This window comes from Haliotis rubra, unplaced genomic scaffold (genome assembly GCF_003918875.1).
Source record: "Haliotis rubra isolate DU_JTF1 unplaced genomic scaffold, ASM391887v1 Scf422, whole genome shotgun sequence".
NCBI classification, from domain to species: Eukaryota; Metazoa; Mollusca; class Gastropoda; order Lepetellida; family Haliotidae; genus Haliotis; species Haliotis rubra.
Window position 1 is genome coordinate 825,809 of NW_025767105.1, and position 18,924 is coordinate 844,732.

Sequence of the window (18,924 nt, forward strand, 5' to 3'; positions counted from 1 at the left end):
CGTGAGTGTTAGACAATACAGATGTTGGGTGTGAAAGGAGGGCCATAAACCTGTGTAAATGACTGGCGACAACCTTGTCGATTGCACTTACGCTTCCAAGATACCACTGATTTGGTCGTCGATTGGGCATGTAGATTGCACAGCTTGTGAAATGTACATGCGTGTGTCAATTTCATTTCAAAGCCTTCAATGAGTAGGCCTAATTCTTGTCGATAGCGGTGTTGTTATTGTGCCCCCACTTGTACCTTGCTTGTATATTGCAGTTGCGGTGAAACTGACAAGCGAATGAATGCATTTGATGGTAGGTCCAAGTGGGTGCAGGAAGCTGTCGCAGGACTATTGAAGTTTTCAATAACACTTAAGATACTATGTGATCAGAGCTACACAATGTATTTGCATTTAGGACTTCTAAGCACGAGCAAATCATAACGGTTGTGTGACTCACCGTTTCAACTGTAATGATATATAAACTATAAGACCACAATTTATTTGATCTTTTTAGATCTAAAAAAACAAGTGCATTGCATGTTCCAATCAAGTCTCATATGTACCCTTAACCGATAACGAAGAAACTTATCAACTGCTTCAAAGGCTGTGTTTCGCTTGCCAACTTTACAAATTTTTTTAAACAATTTGCTAAAACAATATCTTTTCAGTACACATTCAAAAATGACTTTAAAATGACAAGAAATGACTAAAATTAAAATCTAATGAACAATGATTTGTTCGTGGCTAATTTTAGAAAGAAATTACATTGAAAAATACTGGTAAAAACTGGTTCTGCAGTTACGGCTGTGATAACATTGCTAGTAGTATGAATGACAGACTTAAACGTCCCGTTGTTCGGAACTTTCATACGTATGTATATATCAGTCTAGTAAATGTTGATTTCAGATGTATATTTTCCTTTCAACATAAAGCATCCCCACATGTGAGTGATCTATTAATTTCAGTCTTGCGTGTCGAATACTCTCGGGGGTTGATCTGCCTTGAGGCTCGCATTAGTCCCTCATTACGTCAGTCTATTAGCTGGCATCCTGCCAACTGTTATTGACAACTTACCAGCCGATTGTTTCGAATCACTGGTTTCAATTGACTCTCAACTCATCATTTATACTGTGCTAGCAGTTTACGAACAACAATTGACTAAAATGCGTTAACAGTATGGAGCTTACATATCTGAATATTATATAATTTAAATCAACGTATTCCCAACTAGGCATGCAATATAAACATTGTACATTTGTATGAAACCTGACATGGATATTCCTTTGTGAGTACATGTGTCAATGAATAAAGTAACCTCTGTGAGTTAATAAATATATATGTACCTAAACTATAATGCGCCAATATCATATTTGGTGGAATGTTATATAGCTTACGAAAGTATTCATGACAGTGCACGGAATGTAACAAATTGTTCATATGAAATTGGACATGGCGTATTTATTTGTGTGAATTTTGTGAAACTTAACATTTTGGTTATTCGCTATTAGTATTTAGTAGCCATGTTACACAGACCAGTTTTTTACATGAACACGTGCTAATTTCATACGAATATGAAATAAACACGGATCTATTTCTCTACGGATTTGTTCATTAAGATGACACTTACTACACGTTGTGTAGAGGATTTACACATCTTAATGTGACGGCAAGTCCTCATTTACAAGTGCAGTAAGTACTAATTAGCATATCAGGTTGTAGTACCTCGTGTAGCCTGTGAGTGTATCATTATCTCACAAGGTTCCATTCTATATGCATCATCCCTCCAGTTACTAATTATATCGAGATGCAAAATTACCCACAAAATACGTTTCTCAACTACACGATATTGTTTCAAATGCAACCAGTACATGAACTATGTTACTGTCATATCAAAGACTCGCATAGTTTCTGCTTTTCAATAACTTTGAGATATTTAATATGACAAATGCTGACAATAGGTGTTTGGTATTATTTGTAAACGTTTTCATGGAGTCTCAAAAATAACACCAGCCACAAGATGCACGGCATTTACAATGCTGAGGTTACACGTTATACACAACACTTCAACACGTTTCTTACACCTTCCCGAGAAATCAACAACCTTGTTGTACATTTCATGCCGTCCATCAGTGATGGTGCAATGTACAAGCCCACTCCCTACACGGAGCCGAGTCCGGTGTGAAATGTACATGTATCACAGTGTGTGATATTTCGCTATGTACATCAGACCTCCTAGCCTAGCAGCACAAGTAGATGTATCGCATGACATTTGTGCTTGAAACTGATTACTTTTCCATGTGTTGTACAGCTTCTGTACCCGTCACAGACTGAAATGTACAAGCGCCTCACGCCGACACACAATACTTGGGCAAGGCGGTCGTTATCTCATTACAAATTATTTTAAAGACCCGTAATTGCTTTGCGATAGCTGCTGTCATACTTGAAGATTTGTATCAATCTCGTTCCTGTAATGAAGTACTTTCTCAATGAATTGTGTATTTCCAACTCCTGAAATGAACATGTAAAGAGACATGAGTGTTTAGAGAAGCGTACTCGCTTACAAGTATTTCGAGATTGGTATCACAACCGTGCGCCAAATAGATCACTTTCTCAATGAAATGTGTATTTCAAAACCTGTATATATACATCTCGAGGACAGGGAATAGTTGTGAGATGTTTACTTGTATGCATGTATTTGGAGATACGTATCAGCCCGCCTCCTGAAATACATTCCTTTCTCAATGAAATGAGTATTCGAATAATTGAAATGTATGCGTAAACGGCTCAGAATTGTTGGAGGTATTTTTATCATTCATATTTAAGGAGGTGATTACCGATCATCTGTGTGTGAAATAGATCAGTTTCTCAGTGAAGGGTGTATTTCAAGGCTGAAATAGAATCAATGTTTTTAAAATTGTCGATGTTTTGAACACTCTAAGAAATTAGAATAAGATTTATTCCCGGTATGACATTCTTTAATTGGAAAACACATCTGCCTAACAAATTTAAACACGTTCATGCAGAACAACATTTTAAACAAAATACTACCCGATTTCCATGCATGATTTTTCATCTATAAATGCAAATATAGTTAAGTGTTTATTTTCTGTTGAACCCGTCGTTGAAATGAACATATACAGAATATTCGTGACTCTGTTAAATGTCAGTTTTCCTGAATCATATACATATTTTACCCATACAAGCATCTTATTTACTTGAACTTACATAATACATTGTGTCGGGCATATTATCCATAACATATGATGGCTCAGGGGTAAGTATCTTTAATACAAAACATACACAAATAGTTATCATAGCTATATCTTCATTAACGTCATTGGTCATATTTACTTGATAATATAATAACATCTTTACGGTATTAAAAGAATAAACAAGGTGAAATCAATCAGCTCTTATTAAATACTACAGTTTCTGAAATACAAATTAGTGATTTGGGATCTTTTTAATGAATTAAAGTCTGGATATTCTAACCACATTTGTATTAAAATTTGTTACAGAATACGAAAATGTCAGCGTCCAGAATTTGGAAATCAAGCATGGCCTGGTTATTCCGTTAATCTCTACGTGTAGGAGATGTCTGTGGCTGGTGCGACATCAAAGTGTAGTGGTAACAGAAGACACTTATACGTCATCCTCAGTTCTCACATAACTGGTCATCTGTCGAGGAATAAAGGGCGCATAAAGCTGGGATTTGGGTTTAATCGCATAAATGATTAAATTCTCCTTCATTCAATAAATATATACTAAATAAATTGTTTATATGCAAACCGTTTCAAGATAATGTTAGTTATGATAATCATTTTGATTTCAGATATCGTTTTATTACATTATGTATTCTGGGCCTTGGGCCTTTATACTGTAACAAAGAAATATGAATCTGAAATCTGATAATTATTTATTTAAAGGAACCTTTTGGCGCAAAATGTTTGAATGACAAGTTATAAAACCGTAGCAACTTTAGACCTAATACAGTCTTTCCAGATTGACGTGTCGGTCCTAGTACTGAAGTGCTATCGCTAAAGCAGCACTCGGTTTCTGACATGTATTATCTATTCTCTTTAGATATTGCCGGTTTTCTGCCTTACATTACACTTGCAGGCAGTGTTTCTGTGCTTGAAAGCGTCAACTACAATATTCCATACGTAACTTGGCACTTGAGATACTCCTTCCAACTTGTACATCACTAACACATGCTTAACCCCTTCCCATCACCACCCACTCAATGATTTTGTCTTAAAACATATGGGTTAAACGTAAAGAATTAGATAAAAATTATGATACATGAGACATCACAATGTTGCAATAATTCATATATCAATAAATACGACGGTGTTTATGCTACTATTTACATTTGTAACAATTTGTATTTTGATAATTACAATCATATGACTGATACGAGCTGAATACGTAAGACTTAAATATTTAATTAAAAAAGATTGTGCTGAAATTTGATTAAAATCTTAGTATGTATATTATTGCTTATACAAATTTTGTATTGTATGTCTGACGTGGATTATAGTAGTATTCCTAATGATAGTTTTATGTAAACGATGTTTCTCGCTGTTTGCCTACAGTAAACGTTTCATAAGGTAATAGTCAAGCTTTCAAAGGGGAACCAGTTTACACACAAGCTTAAGCAAAACGTATGATTTATCGCTCTAACGGATGGGAAAACGCGTTGGGGCTTTTAATGGTGGTAACCTTACGTACACTTTCCAAAAACATTTTGCTCTCGACCGTCATCAAACATAGAAACGACTCAAAAGACACACTGACTAATTCTTAACTATGTATCCGTTATTTGTAGTTCAAATTGGCTTTAGATAATTCCCCGTGAATAAAACTGGTAGCTGAATGCCTTAAAAGAAGAAGCTATCTTCGCCTCAACTGGTTTTCAATTTGCTACTTGAAATAATATTGGAGGAAGACATTTTCTCAGCGCGTATCCACTAAGTAAACATCGACTAGTTTTACAGCGACTTAAACATATGTAGGTGACTGTTAATGCCGCGGGCTCGATAATAAAACTGAAAAAGAAATATAAACTTACTTTATAAGTTAGTTCAGTGGGTGGTTACGATTCGCCTTGCACTTTAGAGCCCTTTGAAATATGTGAGAATGGATTAGCTGGCCTAACACTGTGAGAATGTATGCGTTTGTATTTCATCATTTCAGATTCTGAACAAACCCAAATATTTTCAAATGATTAGTAAGTACATGTTAATTAGTGGGGAGTTAGTTATCGGTAGGAACAATAGCTTTGTTCTCTTGATTACTGGAAAGGAAAATTGTCCAATTTTGTTAAGGTTTTAGGACAAATATTTGTAACAATGTACTAAAAAAATCAATTAAATTATTTTTATAAAAACTTTGCAAACATTACAACAAAGATGTTTGAAAAACATCTACGAGTGTTTGAAGGCAACTAATATGAAATCCAAGGACAGTGTGCTGTACAAAGGAATTAAACATAGATTAAAGTATAAATTCAATATCGAAACGATGCATTTTCTTCTAAAGATTTACATAACATTACACATTGTATTTCACGTTTTTGGGAAAGTAAATATATGACAGAAAGACCTTGCAGGGTGCTTTCTATTCCAAATTGATTTATTTTCGAAGGCTTTGAGTGTGAGTCATCATTTTGCGCCTTTATGAGAAAATATGTCGATCAATTTGTGTCATTTTTGTGAAAGAAAATCATAATTACTTATTAATAATTAATCTTCTCGTAATAGTGGAACAACGCGTGCTTTACTCAGCCATCAGTGTCTCTCAGAGAGTATACTATATAATTACATAGAGGAAACGCTTTAATCAAGTCACCTATAGAAAAGTTTTAACGCATTTGATAATTATCAAAAACATATACCGGTGATATTGAAAAAGACGAAATAACCGTTATTAATTTAATATGAATTTATATTTACAACAATATCTATTATGTTATAACTACTAAAGAGCAAAACAATCAATAATCAGAGATGAAGCGACATATTCTCCCTCATTTAACAAAATCTAATATTTATTGTTTAAAGAATCACATCTCTACTCTAAGCCACAGATTTCCTGGTCCATTTAATGCACCCAATCATCCAGTGTATTCACCAGTAGTTTGTTTCTAAATCTTTTTATCATGACTTTAAGAAACGTGGACACACACATCTACATTTTAAGAAAGTGGATCAAAAGAAATTAGGGTTTTTCAAGATCGAAATATACGTTTCATTTGGCGCCAGACATAACCTAATTTGCTCAAATCGTGGTACATTTTAGACGGTGTTTATCAAAGAATCAAATAAATCAGACCTTTTACATGTAACTAATATACACCTTTGTTCAGTCTTATAGGTAAACAATTATTTTATGGTGTTTACAGGCTAATCCGTATTAGAGATTATCATTAGCTGCGCAGGGACTACCGCAGTCGGTCTAAGTGACCTCATTATATCATCATTGTGTGGCCCCTCAGATATACCGTGTTCTTTAAGACCTCCTTTATTATTCCGACGTTGTAATCCAGATCCCAGATCAGGGGATTGAAATGTTTGGTTCCAAACTCACATGTTCCAGGGACTACATGCAATCAGAAATCATTGTTTGATAAAGGTCCAAATTGGATTAATTAAATCAGAATTGCTTTGAGTTGTGCCGAATGTGTAATTGTCAGGCATTTTGTGGTGACTAATAGTGACGGTTCTGTGTGGGTGTATGCCGTGTTTGGTTACACCAAGATATACCAAACATTTAAATATTATAAATACATAACTCTCCAAATTACACAATTGCTAGTTTAATCTAAAGAAAAAATGTCTATTTCTGTTAATTATCTATACATTATCATCCCATCTGAATATTTTACTTTCCTTGCAAACGATTCAGATAACATTAACATCGATTTCCTCTAAAATCCTTTTCAAAACTAAGAAATGTTTCTGATACAGCATAGCGTTGTTGGCACAACAGAATACAGACATGAGCAGTTACTGTAGATTCGACATAATTAAGATTGTGAACCGATATTGAATTTTACTTGTTAATAAATTGTTCTCAAACTCTTGCAATGAACATGACTTTGTGTCCGGAACATTGTAACATTTCCTGACTCAAACGCGACATCCATAAACGGGCCAATTATGCCGCTTCGTCAAAAATATGATATAATTTCCAACATATGTTTTACCATTTGGGACAGTGTGTTAAACCAGTCGTCGCCCCCCGCCCTAGCCGAGCTGCCTTTAATATCCCGTATCACTTTAAACACATGTGAGACAAGAAACACCGTGTATATTGCCTCTCTTAAATGGCAGGCAATGGCCTGGCAGCGTGTACATTTAAAATGTACACTTGTAAATTTCACTCAATTTCATATCTGGAAAAGCCACTTTCACTTTGGAAATTTATGTTTTCAAAAACAAGGTTTGTTTTTCTCGTGTGAAAAATTAAGAAAAACATGTAAACTGCACTCAAGCGTTAGATTGCAGTCAATCAAAAACTGTAACATGTTGAAAGTGGTGCTTCTCAAATAGAAACGTCTACTTTGTTAACTGTTTGAAGAAAAACTAAGATGTGAATATCAGTTCATATATTTCGTTTTATTGTACTGGCAGTTTGTACATGTCACAGCACTTGTAATCAATTTTAAATTATCTATACAATTTACACGAATAAACATTTTGATTGTAATTCAGCTATGAAAGCACATTTTCCCTCGACTATTTCGCTGGTATACAACATGATCTGAGGTAAGTTTCTATCATCCATACACACATACATTACGGCAGATGAAAGTGGAAATTCAACGAATATTTGAATTTAAATACTATTTGAAACAAAAACCTCCGAACGACAAACATGAGAAAGTGTCCATAAATGTTTCGACAAACTCTAGACAAGTATTAAAGTGTCAATTTCTAAGCGTATAACTTCCGACTAGATTGTAACTAACATATATTGCAATGCATTTCATCGCGTGACATGAACACGTGAAACTGACAAGTGATCGCCACTGAAAGAGCCGTCTACGGCACGTTATCAACGATTGATATAGATAAGGGTAGAAATAAACAAGTTACTTACAAACACCGTGACAGTCACAGAACAAACACTGATTTCAGTCACATAAATTGTCTTTGGCATTTTGGTTCTCATGTCAATTGCAAAAACGGCCTTGTACATATCGGAACAGTATTTGCACATATGCTTCCAGAAAGGAATGTAGAAAATGTTCACCACTTCATCCCTTGCCAATTAGTCCCATCTTAGCTTGATCCACCGCTAATCTTTAGCACTCTGCGGTCACTCTCCGGACTTGGGGGTCCAAGAGTCGGGTCGGACCCGGCTTGGCCACTGAATCTCACGAGATCAAAGTTTTCAAATTTACTGAACACCTGAGCGTTCTCTTTGAAGTTTACCGCGGCCAGGTAGGTATGGCACATGCTTGCACATATTGACGATACTTTTCTAAGTCAAGTGGTGTCATTGCTGACATTGCCCCGGCCAGCGGAGAAAATGCACTACCCCCGGGCCGAGGTACGTCCATGATGCCCCCGGTCCTGAAAGATGCCAGGGAGTGTGGTAGGGCCAGGGAGGGCAGCCCCGTTGATAGACTTGGTCTCAACGATTGCATTGATGAAGGTGCTAAAGATGATGAAATAATAGGTTTACTATTTGCACTATTGAGTGAAGCGGATGAAGACGACGAACTTGTCCCTATTATACTGTCTATAGAAAACCCAGGTTTAGACGAACTTGAACTTGGTGGCTTTTCCGGTTTTTCCAAAGATTCCAGCTTTTTTAACTGACTCGATGTACCTGAACTCGGTAGCCCCAACGCATTTGGATTCAACCCCGCCGACAAGTAGGCTGAATGCTGTAGATGAGACCGCGCGTAGTCCCCCGGGAGGAAGGAGAAATGATGCGACAGTGGGGACATGTAGGGGTACGGGAGGCCCGTGGGGGACGCTCCGAAGGCCGCTGGGTGGGCGTGGGCAGCGAGGAGACTGTGGTGATGGAAGTACGGGTCGGCCCCAGACATGAACGCTGTCGGTTGCTGCATCATATCGGGTGTATGTCGTTTGTACCGCTTTCGTCGTCGTAGGAAGCTGCCGTTGTCGAACATGTCCTCACTGGCGGGGTCCAGGGTCCAGTAGTTTCCCTTTCCGGGATTTCCCGGTTCACGGGGAATTTTCACAAAACAGTCATTGAGGGAGAGGTTATGCCTGATGCTGTTTTGCCAGGCAGGGAATTTCTCCCTGTAATAGGGGAATCTGTTCATAATGAATTCACATATTCCTGACAATGTGAGCCGTTTTCTCGGTGACTGCAGGATAGACATGGTAATCAAAGCGATATAGGAATAAGGAGGTTTTACCACGTTTGATTTGCCTCTTGATTTATCTTCCAGCTTTTTACACGAATCGTCGTCGTTACTGGCAAAGCTGCTGTCATCGGCTTTGGTTTCCTTACTTTCGTTGAGATCTCCATCGATGTCACTTCCGTGGAGGGACAGGGGGATGAGATGGGGGACGGAGGGGGAGAGTCCACCTCTAAATGTTCATCATCACTGCAATCCTCCTCATCTCCTCGCGTAGTCTGCATCAGCACGGAGTTTCCTCCATTTAAACAAATATTGTCTCTGAAGCCTGCGGGGTGGCTCTCGGAGCCTGTGGGTGAGGATGTCATGTGTGTCTTTCTTAGATCCAGGTACTGCTCGTCAGGGATAGCTGCCGTGGGGTGGGGCCCGGGTCGTTCCATGTCGTAACGCATCTCAGACGCCAAAGCAGTAATGGTGAAAATTTTCAGTCCGTGAACACTTCAATAAAAATTGTCCAACTTGCGAAATCACCAAACACGTCTTGTCGCACGACGGATAATATTCATTGACTGACTTGCGCTCGTAGACGTTGAGCCTCTACACTCATGGCGTGGAATGACAGGAGGTTTTTCTGCGCGTGTACTAAGATGCCACTATACTGAAGGCGGCCACCCAGAGAGATTTCTATTCGTCGACTGACGCCGTACAATGAGCGAACACTCCGCCCGCCTGTCAATAAACCCCTCGCGCGGGTCACGTGACCAACCAGCAGCCGCTCCGGTCGGAGTATTAACATATCAATTCGCTAGTTGAGCGCCGTAAATCCGCCCCCAACGATTAGCCGGTTTGTTCAGTCAATATCCCCTCACAAACGCCGCTAAATTTTGAGCCCTTCCACGCGGCTTTGAAACAAAATGGTGCGAAGAAACGCTGGTACTCCCCGATTTTTTCCCTCTTTATTAAACAGGCCTGGTTGTGGCAATTAATTTTTCGCTCTCTGATTCGTCTTACTCGGGCTAGTATTTTCCGCTCACTGTCCCACGCTGGCTTTTGCTAACAGCAATGTTTATTTTTCAGACAGCTTTTTCATCTTTCTTTGTTACCCCAATTATGATGGCCGAGTGATCGCACCGATGAAGTTTAGTCTCATTGAAAAACAAACACTTACATCCTATCCACAAATAGTTGGCAATGAAAATACCTCAATCTGGCTAGCACATGCCTGGACCTCTGTCCCTCCCGACACTGGGTGGGGGCTTCGGGAGGGGACATAACCCCCAAATGCACGGAGTAACGCTTCAAGATTAGCCTGTAAGTTATTCATTTCTTTTATTTCAAACAGGTTATTTAGCAAAGCCAACATATTTTTAAATTTCGTGTCGTTTTTCTTCAACTATCGTCTCTTACTGCAGCGAGTGTTATCAATGCATGTATATTTCACTCTGCGATCATCGCTGTCACTCTTGATAATATCGCGTTTCATGCACGTGTATTTCATGACGGGCCATCAGAAAACACTGACAGTTTTTTTTGTCACAATATGTCTCCGAAATATGGAAACCAGATGCTCCTGGAATATTGAATGGTACATACTACTGTATTAAATCCCTTTCATCGGGGCTGGGGAGGTAAGCGTCGTATTTCTAGACATATGAACATCATAAATCTCTTTGAAATGGACAAGGGTTGTAAATTTCAACTAAGATAAAATCTGCGTTATTCTAAGCCATATTCACAATTTATCCTTTAGAATGAAAAGCACTGTAAATGCTATTTATCACAGATGGTGTGTATTTGTATTCGTTGTTTTCATCCCAGAGAGATTTTTTGCTGTACATTGCCTAGGGCTGCAGTAAAGAGGTGGGTTAAAACTTTAGCAGTAATTGCAATTAGTAAAACTCTCAATGATTAACATATACTTAATCACCAACTGAAAGCAATTAATGAAAAATCACTGTTTTCCTTTTTTGAGAAATAATCTGCTTTTGAACGTAAAACTAGACACATTTTAGCATAGAAGAATACAAAAAGTAAATAATGTGTAATAAATTTATCAAATAACAGATTCGTGTAATAATTGTTAAATCGGCTGATGACAAACAAAAGAATGTACCAGATAGTAAACGTTCTTATGATTCAACGTGACTCATGAGCGAGATTACCCAATTAAAATTTCTTTTATTGACAAGAATTTCTTTCACTGCGATCCACGGGCCTCAACCGAGGGTGGAAATAAACACGATGCCAAAGTGCTGCTTTTGTCTTATTTGTCGAGAAACGCACGCAAATCGGCTTCATGTGAGAGGTGTTTTGTTGAAACTGGTCGTATGAAAACAGTTGCAGCTCCATATTTCGATTCATAGAAGAATGTTATAATCACAGTTATCGTTCATAATTCATATTTCAGTTGAGAAGTATTTTTTTCAGAATCTGAGTTCAAACCAAGTCATGTGACAAACCAGTTCTGTTTAGACATATAATATTATGGCACAATTTGGTAAACTGTTGAAAAACTGTATATTTCACGATTTATCAAAATAATTGACAGATTCAAGCGTTATCATAAATAACATGGCGATTTTCATGTATCATTGAAGAATTAAATATTAATAGAATCTGTCGTCGTCAGTGTTAATCCTGAAATCGACATGGTCTCCCGTGAGTGACGGTGTCGATTTCGCAACAACGGCGAAGTGGTGAAATCTGGCAACGGTGTATGTGATCGGGAGATTATTGCAATAAACTTACATCATGAAATTACCCTAAAATATTTACACCCGAGTCACATCATAATCTGTCAACTTTCATCATTATCTCTCAGTTCTCCATCAGCGGATTATCGCAAACCCTTTGTTTGCCATCCACCCTGGCTTCACCAGAGTGGGGCGACGAACACACACACATTGACAATTATATTATGGAATATATCATAAATTACTCAAAACCAACGCTCTCAAATCTTATCAAACCACAGTCTATATTTACTATGCTTCAGTGGCCAAACATCATAACCGTCCCAACACCATAGATACAGGTGTTGTAAATTAAACATAGACCCAGTTGGCTGGGGAGGTTAGCTAGATTTAATTACATTATTTAAGGGATAACGGATGTTTGTAAACACAGTGGTCATAAAAAGTTAAGGGGGATTGAACGTAGTACAAAAGTGTTGGATTATTGTACACATAAGTGTACTCGCTCCCGACTGAGGCCTATTTATTTCATTGCATAAGACAGTATGTGTTCTCTAACTCTGTTTAATCCAGAACCGGAATTCCTCGCGGGGTGTGTTTTAATTCCGTGAAAACAAAAACATCTAGTAACAGGACGTAAACAACATGTAATAATCTGTTTCCATTGTAGGTAACTATATCACTTCACGCCCCTTCCTTTGATATCACCTCGGTACAATTATCCCCACCCTGGGCCCCCCTCCAGCGTTAAATTCGCACCCTCTGCGTGAAAGCAATGAAACTACATCATGAGCCCCGATTCATGTTGAGAATATTGTTTTGATTTAATTGTCTCATCAGTAATAATAGCTATTAACAACCTTGTACGAGATCTCTGGCGACCGCGGTGTACATTTCACACCCGTTGCAATAAACAACAGTGTATCGCTACTAATATCTACCTCGCTTTTGTCGCTCCCGTTTTGATCTATCGCCGTGCGTCGCTGGGGGTCTTGCTTGATACATGATTGGAGGTATTAACCAGGATAATATTTACTGTTGTAAAGTTCTCTCCAAATGTGTTTTACTTCCCAACTCTTTAATGTCTTTCAGGAATTATGAGATCTCTATTTTTGTGTCAATTGTCACATTTGAAGATGGGATTTATTCCAGGTTGAAAAAAAGGAATTAATTTTCAATGTTGAACTGATAGTCTTTGAACTCATTATGAAGGCATAACAAATCTTGAGTATAGATTTTAGGATTATTTAATTAAACCTTTTGATGTTTGTCATATGAATATATATGTAAAATATATGTCGTAATTGTATATGTGATGACTCTCCCGAATTTCGGTCCAGATTATCAAGTATATGGTACGGAATTTCATAATCAGAATACATTCTAAAACATATTTGGAACAACTGAAAGAAGATTAATCCGCGTGTAAAAATTTCTAACGCACCCCGTTGATATATTTTGATTATATGAGCAGCAATTGTATAATATTGTTTCTGCTTATATTAACTTTCTGAATGTGGGATAATGCAGAGTAACGAAATGTACATGTGTAGTATTAATCAGCACTATAGTTTACAAACAATCAAACCCTGAAATCCAAGAGCTTTGTAAATTGCCTTTTCCATGGATTTAGGAGGGTTAAGTACAGAGCTTATTTTCTAAACCGTTTATGCTGAAATTCCAAGTCAGGCATAAGCATTTGATCGGTCTGTTTCTTTATTTTCACATCTATATCAGCAAGGCGTAACGTATTAGTGTATGGAGTATACAACGTAATGCACATACAGTCGTAAAGCAGAACGACTTTGTACATTTTAATTCTAACTATGGTAAATTGATGAAGAGGATTAACAGTAATGCTGTGTTAAAAGACGGACGATCAATCAATTTATTTGTAATTGGCAAAATATTAATCCAATGTTGGGTATTAGTGTCACTGTTTATAGATTTAAATCATTTGTGATTTTGATTCCATCTATTGTTAAATATATTATTTTGTTCATGAAAAAGACAAAAATAGTGCCTAAACTCTTGACATTTGTAAATTGGATTTGGAATTAGATTACCGAGAAAACGAGATAATGTTTATGTCAGGGTAACTAGTTAGAACAGCTGTCAACTTTTTCATGTCTATTTCAGTATCAATTTCATATTCAAACAAACTATCAAGTTTAATTTCATTTCGTCACATGCTGTAAACGTGACAAGTATCGAAAGTGTTTAAAAACAATCCCGTTGGATTATAATCTTCAATTGGCCGTATCTTCCTATCCGGTTTTAACAGGCCTGTAAAGATGGCAGGGGGAATTGGCAACTGTGAAATGCATTACATTGTCAATTGCATGATGACATAACAAAACCCGTGCGGCGAGTGAAATCGACAACAACAACTGCAGTGGTGTCAGCCCCACGTTAATCTCTCTGCCAGCCACTGGCACACTGCACGTCAATCAAACCACCTCTAATCTATTTCACAAACTCGCATATATTCAGCACCAACTTCTAAACAAAACACACAAATTAGGATCGTTACCCTTTGTATAGTTTAACAGGTTGACCAATTTATAGCGTGTTTATTTTGTTTTGAAATTTAATTAATTGCAATACGTCTTCTGTCTATTCAATCAGTGTCTTTGTGCGTTTTATCACATGCAGAAACTTGTTGTTGATATGTGTATGTTAGAATCAAATTATTTCGTGAATGTTGATAATGTAAATCAGATGCCTGTTTAAGGTAAACAAATAATTAAATAATAATGATTTACTCTTTAGATCTCTTAATGCGTTTTAAAAACATCCTTGAAGTTGAAATGTGTTACACAGAATAAAAAACACTGTAGACATAAATTATTGATATGACATTAAATGACGTTATATGACGTCTCAGTCATCGTAAATGTACACACTACTGCTTGTTTGTCAGATCGGTACACATGATAATGAGTAATTGGCTTCGTCTCATTACCTGGTCAGTCCCTGCAATATCCACACACAGGCTCGGTCATAAGATTTACAACTGGTATCGAAACGCATTTGTTAAGAAAGGACATATTGACAATTAAGGTTTTAAATGGCACTTCTGATTCAACAACAAACAGTTATGTATCTCAACATCCCGGGTGTGCATACACAACACTTGGTGCAGACACTACAACATTCAGGATATGTCTTTGAATGGTCCCAATGGCTTTGCAAAGTCGGTGCTTAATGGATCAAATGATGGTAATACGGTGTTATTATAAGTTGTCATACACGTCAGCATTGTACTTAGCACGTATGTCTCGTGATATTTCATCGTGTGTTTGTTTGTCAGCCACGCGTGCTAGAGTTATACTCAGCCTTTTTTGGTGTTTGTTAGCAAGTCGTTGTATGACACTTAGATACCTAAACTATTCCTCAACCATCCTCGTAGCCCACCCATCCTCACCCTCATCATCTCAGTCCACCACCCATCCAACTACCTACACTAAACAATGTCAGAACACTATATCTGTAATGGTTCACCAGTTTTAATCCACTAATGTATGCTTATGGTTTGACATAGACCAGCTGATGATGCAATGGACATATGATTGACAGATGTAAATCACGTGTAAATCTATTTTATTTACACTGTTAAGCTCCTCAGCGCGTATCCGGAACATCTACAGATACTATCTGAATGGGCCGTCGTACGAAAAACGTGTTCGCCACATTTTTACCGCATATTTCTAACAAAGATGGTATCAAGCTTTGCCTGGGATAATCCATCGTAAATGTTTCTTAGTCAAATATAACAAATTGTGATCACGTGCTTTCAAAGCCGACTAAATGTTTCGGCTCGCGGGAAACCCTCAGATCCTGAGACGGATTCATTTCAATGATAATTGACCATAAAAAGACATTAGCATTATCACATAACTGACAAGGGTGATAACGACAGGCCTTCACAACAGAGGGAAGGGAACGTGGTTACCGAAACCGCTTGATTGACAGCTAATGACAACCACGAGGGGAATGTCATTTGATAAGAACTCCACGCGTGGTAATTACTCAAATAATGAAATGACCACTCTCTAGGGGGAGATAACTCTTTAGTGTTATGATGGAAGTCCGAGAATGTCTTCAAAGTGACATATATTTGAAGGGCTCGTTTTCCGATTTGTTTTATTAATCAATTGCTATTGTCCCACATCAAAGTGTGACGCATCTGTCTTAATTACTTCGCTGAAAGTTTTCAAATAGCGGGGAAATATGCAATGGGTATCTAAATTAATGGCTATATAATAACCGCAAACGTTTCACGCTGTTTGTAGAAATGACAGACACAACGCTCAAATGTGACACTTGTTAATTTCGTTTCTTTTCAATTAATGAAAACATGCTCTCATTTTTATTTCAAAATTGCTCATCAAATTGTTCATTTATACGTCAGTCCAAACTGACAATAATGATTGTACATTTCAGCTGATGGCGTGATACCGTTTCTTATAACGTTAAACGTGTTAAATATTTTCACTCCTTCAATACTTTTAACTGAAAGAAGCATGCATGACGCAAAAATGTGAAAGACTTTAATCAGCTAAGCGTTTTAAAATAACTGTAGATCAGTAAACACAACAATGTCCAGTTCCCAACTGCTGGTTAGTACTTTCATTCGTGGATTGCACACCTCACAATGAAGCTCAAGGATTCCTCATGTAACTCTCGGGCACATGTAACTATACACTATTGGAATTTGATCAAGACATTACAAGATAATCATTGATATTCATATAATATCGCCTATGATAACCGTTTCAAATACCACCCCACTACTCCCATCCCAATCGCATAACCATTGCTCGTTTCATTTGAAGCCGCTATCAACAAAGGTGTATACTTTCTTTTGTCCGTCAGTTTAGTTGCTCAATCGATATATTCACATTAAACCATTGATAACGTTCCTTTATTCGAGCTTGTTATGTCCTATATGGCTTGGGAAGGCATTAATGTCCAAACTGTTAAAAGGTTGAACACGGAGATGAGATTTCCCCATTTATTGTCCCCTGACAGTGTCTCGGTATCCTTACCCCCTTGGTCAGGTATTCAGTAAGCATTACATTGCAATGAGGTTTACAGTTTGGAACATATATACAACTACATGTATCTCTTTGACACAAACTATTCGATTAAATTATGAAACAAGGAGAACTGTTTGAACGAAAGAATTAACAACGAAACAACATTACATTTTAACCTACCCACTTATATAAGGCTTGGCAAGGGGAAACTGTGGATTTCTTTTTTACAACAGACGGGGACAAACATTTGCCCAGATAATCTATGAAAATCAACAAAATATAATTTCGAACAGTTCTGTCGTTCAGATTTGCAGTGTACCACATGGTGTTTAACACATAGTTTGTTTCTAACGTATCTAGATTATTTCATTTCTTTTTTGCACATATATCTTTAAACTTGAGCTTTATAATCTCTGTCTCAGAAATCACTAATTTCTCCGGCGACAAAGTGTAACCGAAGTTTATGTTAACAAATATCTAGAAAGCAAATAGAAAATTCACACAGTTAAACTTAAGCCTCTCTTTTAAGGGTCTGTGTATATGTTTTTCGTGCTCACGTGAGCTTTGCTTGATTAATATTGCATGTCTAAATTCAAAAGCTCGGAATTAATTGCCCCAAAGTGCAAAATGAAATCATCCCGCATGTTTCGCACGAAACGACCCGAAATCATTTGTTTATAAAAGCAAGACCGAATATAGGCAAAACAGAGGCAACGATTCGTTAGAATCAAGATATATGTTTACTAGAGTGACCAAACATTGTCACATCAACAGCTTCAGTTTTAACCAAACATTGTTCGTTAAAGAATCGTATTATAGTTTAACTAATTATAGGATCTGTTTATCTACGAAACCAACATGCCCCGTTTATCATAATATATTAAACTTGAACGGCGTATTTCTTTTTATATAATTAATTAAAATATCTCGTTAAACAGTAACGTGTGGGGATATTCCAGCGAAGTAAATCGAGAGTTTAATGAATACATCATTAGAAGAAATTAATCTTCACCTAGCCACACTTCAAATAAGCTTGTATAAATATGTACATGATATAATATTCAGCTTGAAGACAATCTCAATAGATTTCTTAAACTTCCTTTATAATCTGCCCGCTATTAAATTCATCAGATATTTTTATTTTTATTTGAAAAAATAATAATTCGTTGTTTTCTCCTCACAAACACGAAATTATGGAATGGAAATTTGGGGAGCTAAAACCATTCCAGTAAAGAGATGTAATGGAACAAAGTGATATGATTTAATTAAAACTTGAAAACTGGATGTTGCAATTATGAATTGCCAAACATTTTCACTGCGCAGCAAATTAGAAATTAACTCAAATGTCAAATCAACTGAATATATATATCGACAGGACCAGATTTAGGTAAACACAATTTAAACCCATGTTTCTTAAATCAAAATCTAATAATTTGGGTGCTAATATGTAAAGATCTTAATCTGACTCACGCAAGTTAAAATTACGCATTCATGTTTCTTCGCTCAAATCATTTAACTTTAATGAATAAATAATATGTTTACAATTCAGAGAACTTGACTTTCAGAAAAAATCTGGAATCGCTAAATATAGAATTAATTATTGAACAAGAGAGCAAACATATATACTGATTTGGTTTTCACAAACCAGATTTACATGTTCGTCACTGGTGAATTATGCATGAGAAGCAATGCATGGTAATGCATCATCTATTGTTGAGTGTTATTTCGATTCTCCCCTCGCACCATCAGAATTAATTATGTAACAACTGTTACCCCGTTCTGAACTCACAAAGCTTTACCCCTATTGATTTCGGAAAAATGGTGAAAGATATTGGGTGTATTATCAAAGAAGCGCACGGGG

The 18,924-nt window shown here is 37.0% G+C and overlaps 1 protein-coding gene across 1 annotated transcript; it reads right to left on the reverse strand.

The window, feature by feature from the left end:
* Nucleotides 1–7,607: 7,607 nt before the first annotated feature.
* LOC124288677 (forkhead box protein D3-A-like) lies at nucleotides 7,608–10,600 on the reverse strand. Its single transcript, XM_046725244.1, has 2 exons — nucleotides 10,530–10,600; nucleotides 7,608–9,560 (listed from the first exon to the last, which is right to left on the reverse strand). The coding sequence occupies exons 1-2, from the start codon at nucleotides 10,598–10,600 to the stop codon at nucleotides 8,423–8,425; spliced, it is 1,209 nt and encodes a 402-aa protein (XP_046581200.1). The 3' UTR covers nucleotides 7,608–8,422.
* Between the last annotated feature and the right edge of the window lie 8,324 nt (nucleotides 10,601–18,924).

Coding starts and splice junctions, on each gene's coding strand:
- LOC124288677 (XM_046725244.1), bottom strand. CDS start 10,600: ATGTCCCCTCCCGAAGCCCCCACCCAGTGTCGGGAGGGACAGAGGTCC. Junction 9,561..10,529: donor CATGTGCTAGCCAGATTGAG/GTATTTTCATTG, acceptor ATGAACATTTAG/AGGTGGACTCTCCCCCTCCG.